At 37.1% G+C, this 6064-nt stretch overlaps 1 protein-coding gene across 1 annotated transcript in view; it reads right to left on the bottom strand.

The window, feature by feature from the left end:
- Window positions 1–495: 495 nt before the first annotated feature.
- CHM (CHM Rab escort protein) overlaps window positions 496–6064 on the bottom strand; it is a 50785-nt gene continuing 45216 nt past the window's right edge. The window contains exon 15 of the mRNA XM_069867540.1: window positions 496–3188. Within this exon, the coding sequence (XP_069723641.1) occupies window positions 2982–3188 (207 nt within the window). The 3' untranslated portion in view covers window positions 496–2981. The remainder of the gene's footprint in view (window positions 3189–6064) is intronic.

The raw sequence follows: 6064 nt of genomic DNA, 5'->3' as shown, positions 1-6064 counted from the left end.
AGTAAGTCTAACACGGCGAGTGTTTTCTTCAGGGGTCAATTTTCCCATTGATGCAAGGAGGATTTACACATGCAGATCCCATTAACATTAATAGGAGTTACCTACATAAATCCCCCTGCAATGATAGGAGAAAAGACCCCCAAGTCTGCAAGGATCTAAGTTCTAATGATTACCTGTCAAATGGCCCTAAGCATCATCATCACCAGAAAGAGCAGACGTAGCAGCTTCATGGCTGAAAATCCTTCCAAAGGATCAGGAACTAATGGCAGTCACACAGCTAAGGTAACATGACAGCAGAAGGGAAAAAGGCATGAAATTAGCTGTTTGAATATTAAGAGTTAATCCAATTAGCCAAGTTAAAAAGAAAGTACTCATTAAAAAAGGAATTCAAACATATCAAAGCACTACTTAGGAAAAAAAAAAGGTGTGAATATTGTATGAGCTCCAAGGTGCTTGAAGGATAATACTGCTACTTGTTTAAAAATTCAATTAACCTTATCTTTCTTTAACTTGATTTATTAATAATCCTACAGATAAATTGCCAGGTTTTAAAAAGTCATGTTATCTTTTGAATACATCCTTTATGACAAGCCTTAACAACTACTTCTAATAAGCCTAACCCTCGCTTTGTAGGCTTAAATCTTTTAACGCAAGAACAGAATGCAGTTCGGTGCATGATTTCTGTAAAACACCAAGATCAACAGTCTTATTTCCTGCTACTGCGTGTGAGCTATTGGGCACTCAAGTACCATAGGAAAAACATTTTCTGTTTCCATTCACCACATGAACGAGACACGAAAACAGTTTTTAAGCAATCAATGTAGTGTAAAGACACAGCCTACAACTTGTGGATTATTCCATCTTAGCTAAAATCAAATTTGTGGTGCTTCCAAACTGCTTCACGTGGGCACAAAGACTAAGACGCTGCTATACGGAACCTTGCTAACTTATAGAAACAGACCGCCACACACGTAAGCTTCAGGCTTATTACAGATGTCAACAGGATGAAAGGAGACAGCAGAATTATCTGCAAATCTCCGCTAACGAATGCACTGCTTTTCTTGCATAATTGAAAGAAAACACAGAGAAATGCACTTGCAAGCAAACCTTTAATTTTCATCAAATGATTTTCTTGTAAACATACAAGATGAAAAATTCAACTCTGATCCCTATTACGGAAAGACAAACAGGGACTAGGTCCTCCACTTGGTTCTTTTACAGATCTGTAGATGTTAAATACGATTACCATATACTCATGCTTTCCAATACACATAAAAAGTACAGCTAAATGAAGAGGCAGTCTGCTTATCACTATATATAAATAACTGCTCAATCGCAAGCATCCCAAGATAACTGTTGGTTAACATGGCAAACATTTCAACCACGTATTTTTCTGAGGACTTTGGGATTATACACACAGTGGTACCAATCCAGTAAACAAAGAATGTAAACACAAACAAACCCGTTTCTGAAATGCAACCGGGACAAAGTATTCCGATGCAAGACGAAGTGAAGTGAACTGTATCCGTTACGCTGTAAAAAAATAAATAAACTAACCTTTATGGCATGAAGCCATCGTAAAGGCAGGCACGTGCACTGTGAAACCGTACAAAAGCCTGGATGTGCCAAGTTCAGGCAGCACAGGATATTCTCTATTCAATGGCATTTTTTATTTATGTACAGTATTTAAGCACTGCTAGAACTACATCTAGGTTTCCATAGAAGTTTTAAACCCCAACTCACCAAAAGTCACTGACCGCTCTATTTAGATACACTGCTGATCTACTGGGAATACATTTTAAGGTAAATCTTTAAGTAAATGCTAAATATCTTTCATTATCTGAATATCTGATTTCAAGCACTGTTCGGAAGCGCAAGTTTATCGCACTCATTTACAAGAGCTTTCTAATTTCGTAGTTTTTTATATAAACTAGGCTTACAAATACTTCAATAAATTTTATTATATAAATGCTTTATAATTTATCATTACAAAATGCATAATTTACAGCTCATTTTTTATCTTATTAACCGGGATCAATACAAACCTTTGGAATTATCAGTGGAACCTTCTCCTCACCACAAAAAATACTCAATTAATGATCATCTAAACTTCTCAACATCATACTTCAAAAATTACCTACTGGCTTATTAAAGGCCCAAACACTGCAACAAATCCAGAAAAACTAACAAGGGATGATCCAATTATGATTTTAATTTTTTTTTGGGGGGGGAGGCGCGCGCAAATCCAGCATTAAGTTTTAATTGTGATGTTTTCCTGACTATAGTAAATTAGGTCACTACAGAAAATGGGATCTATTAGACCTTTACCTACTGTAAAGACACCCCAAAACTGTCAATACTATTGCCTTTAAGTTCCATTTATAAAAGAACTTTGAAGGACAGACTATGAAGCTCACATTCAACTGTTTAACTAGCACAGACCCATCATTTTTAGTACAACTGTGATACATTGTGTTGGAAGATCTTCTGATTGGTAAGCAATAGTCCACTTTCTTCTTTTGATTAGTTTTGACTTGTTGCCTGTTTGAAGTTTTAGATGGAGGATTCCTTCCAAGATGTAAACCAGCCAAATTCTCTCAATAAACCATGAATCCTATTTTAGCATTTTAAACACAAACACTTTGTTCTATGCTTCTTGTTTAGACCCCAGGTTCTGCTGGACCCGAGACTATTTGGAAATGTCTCAGCTATCAATGAATCTTGGGCTGTGTGATCTAGTGGGAGGTCTCCCTGCCCATGGCAGGGGGGTTGGAACTAGATGATCTTTAAGGTCCCTTCCAACCCAAACTATTCTATGATTCTATGAAACTGTTGGACAAAAAAAGATTATTTTAGCTAAGGAAAGTAAGGCAATTGCAAAAACCAGAGCCACGGGTTTTTTAAACCTCTTTTTCTTACCCTTCCTCCCTTACATTTTAGTTTGAGTCAAACTCCTCTTCTACTAAAAGAACAGTGCTAATTCATTCTTCGTTATCTTCTTTCTTAGGAGCAGCACCACCTTCACTGCTGCTTTCTTCAACCGAGGTTTCAGGTTTTGTCTCTAGTGAATTACTCAATCCAGCCTCTTCTGATGCAATCCCATCTTCATCATAAATAATATCTTCTGGATTTGGTGATGGTGGGCAAAATTCCTCGGTAGGAAACATATCTCTGAAAACAGTCTCAGCCTATTCAGAAAAGAAAGCAAAAAATACATAAATTTACCTTGAAATGTAGTACCTTGCAGCAACATTTTACAGATATTTAAGATTAACCTCAGTTCTTTCTAATCAATAGTGATTTACTACTTTGACAGTTGGTAAACACATGGGAAATCCATTCGTTCTTGCAATCCTCAAAAAAGAAAAAGCAATCTATCTTTTCACATTGCTCTCCTAGGAAAGTCACAGCACAGGGCTTCTACAAAATGCTGGTCATTTTACATTGCACTGAGAACAACAAAGCTGATTTTCTGCAAGCAAAATGATCTTTTCCACTACAAAAACACTCCTATCTACAGTCAAATGCAAAGCATGGGAAAGATCTTGCTTCTTTCCAGACAGAAGAATCCATTCCACATGACAAGCAAAGCCAGGAAACCATTAACATGCACGATCGACATCAAGGCTACAGGAAAGCCCTTCTTCAATTTCAAAACTACAGAAACAAAATCATTTCTGTTTTCCTGAACAGCTCATAGATAGCTCAATTGAGAACTATTTACATCCAATGGAATATTATAATTGAAAGCACATACATATTTGTATACAATATAACATTCAAAAACCATGTCTATCACTTCAGTGGTGATGTGCATACACCTACGCGCTCAAACTGTGCCTCTCTGAAAATACCTGTAAAAACAACTTTTAATTACCTAAAAAGACAGTTACTTTTAAGATATAGCTCAAGGATTTAATTTACCATGGCACCTACTCTTCATGACATCGAGGTTTAGAAATTAAGTAACACACAAAAAGGCAAGTTTTTTGACCACGGCAATTAAAGACACTGAAAAGAAACATGCTTTTGATAACATCAGGGTAGTTGTTACTACTACATACAGAATACAACTACTAAATCTGGGAGAAAAAGAACCAAAATAATACAATCTTAGGGCTCTTGAGAACCAGACATCTTATAAAAAAACCCAAACCTTTAAAAAACACAAGCCAACATTGACATGCATTTCACACTTCCATAGTTTTTTTTCCAAGTCCTTAAGCTTCTAAGGCAAAGGGCGACAACTGCTACAGATCATGGCTGTGTCCTGGGTTTCTAAGAAGGCAATGGAATAGTGCCTTTCAATTTTGGCTATTGAGTGAACCGTGCCCTAAGGACGACCTGCGGTGAGAGCTCCCACACAGGGAAGAATGTATTTATCATGATATTCATGCTGCTACCTGGCACTGCACTGAAAAAGCTGACAGTAGGTCAGTTAACACCAACTGCAAAGGCTGATTACATGATGTGGATTCTTGGACAACAGGGAATTGTTTTCAGATTAATACATCATTGAGTGTGCACCAAACAGCTTTCTGTGATAAACTTCGCTGCCCACCAGCAGTGGATCTGCATCACCAGCACGTGGATGTAAGTGTCCATTACTAACTGCTTAAATGACCCTGTCTGCTCTCAGTTCAACTTAGTTTTTCATTCTGCTTTCTAAATGTCACTATTCCATATACATATAAAACTGTTTATAACTGTTTATATTAGTGTATGAAAAAATAAACACAAAAAATTTATTTTCTACTTCATAAACATGTTTTTGTAATTGGAAACCCCTGCCTGGTAAGTCTGGGGGCAAGAGGGAAGAAATACCCTACAAAAACTTTATAAAACTAGCTTTTTTTCCCTCTAACTAGTGACCATTTCTTTCAAAAATTAAAAGAGGTTCAAAAATTGTAGCTTCTCTCTGTTCTTTCTGAAACGTGGTGGTTGAGGCTCTTGATTGCTTCTCCTCTGAGATCTGCTCGTTTAACATCTATCTCACTGATGGTCGACTGATTTAACACAGAGGCCAACTACAGCACCTACAAGATTTAAACACAGCTTCATCTGTAATGCCATTACTCACTGCTAAGAAAAAGAGCCCTTAAGATAAGACAAAGCTGAATGCTAGAAAAGGTGGCTCTCAGAATCAGAAAGAGGCTCATTTACAACTTAAAACTGCTACCATAATAATTGTCTTGCATTATTTTTTGTCTTTACAATTCTTTATCCTCTTTGGAGGCAAATTATTGCCTTTTAAAGCAAAATGAAGGGTGCTATTAGCCCTTAATTATTCTGGTTTGACCCTACAGTTCAGGCTATGTCAGCCTTTCCATTTTGAAATCTTATTTGAAGAGGTTTATGTCTTAGTCATAAAAAACCCTGCAACAGGTTAGAAGATGGCATGCACTTTCTCTGAACATGGCCATTAAAAATACAGTATTAAAAATGACTAGTGCCAGTTAATCCTACAAGGATGTAAAAGTGTTCTCACGTGAGCTCTTGAGAGCATGCTGACAGCACAGAGACTGCTGTGGCACATTAGCCTAAGAATACCTTCTTTATCAAGCACTAGTAGTTTGTCTTAAATTGAGTACTGGATGTTTTGCCTACTACGAGCAAGCTGTGAGTGTCTCTCAGTTTAGGATCCTAGCTAACAAGAACTAGATGTGGACACCCAAATACTGAGAACTAAAAATCACAACTGAGCGTGATTTGGTGCCAAACGTTATTCTCAAGGCTGTGAGTAGAATGATATTCGCCTCAACTCCTTCAGAGACACAATTACACTATATTTTTTTAATACAGTGATCCTGAGGTAAAGAGAATGTAAGCTGAGACAGACAGACAGCTTAATGCACCAGATTAGTAATTACGTTGTTTTTTTCCCCAATAGGTTTTAGGTTTGTGACTGTGTCCTGCAGGTATTCAATGATCCTTCCAACCTGAACTATAGATAAGCTTTTCTGACCTTTGATTTGTACTGCTTCTCTACTACTGTACTTAATGACTACATGTTGTGGGGAGTTATCATCTGTATTCCTGAACTGACAGCTTTTCCTTTCCACAG

The sequence above is a fragment of the Phaenicophaeus curvirostris genome, chromosome 13 (genome assembly GCF_032191515.1).
Source record: "Phaenicophaeus curvirostris isolate KB17595 chromosome 13, BPBGC_Pcur_1.0, whole genome shotgun sequence".
In the NCBI taxonomy this organism is placed as follows: Eukaryota; Metazoa; Chordata; class Aves; order Cuculiformes; family Cuculidae; genus Phaenicophaeus; species Phaenicophaeus curvirostris.
This window is presented reverse-complemented; position numbering and strand designations above follow the sequence as displayed.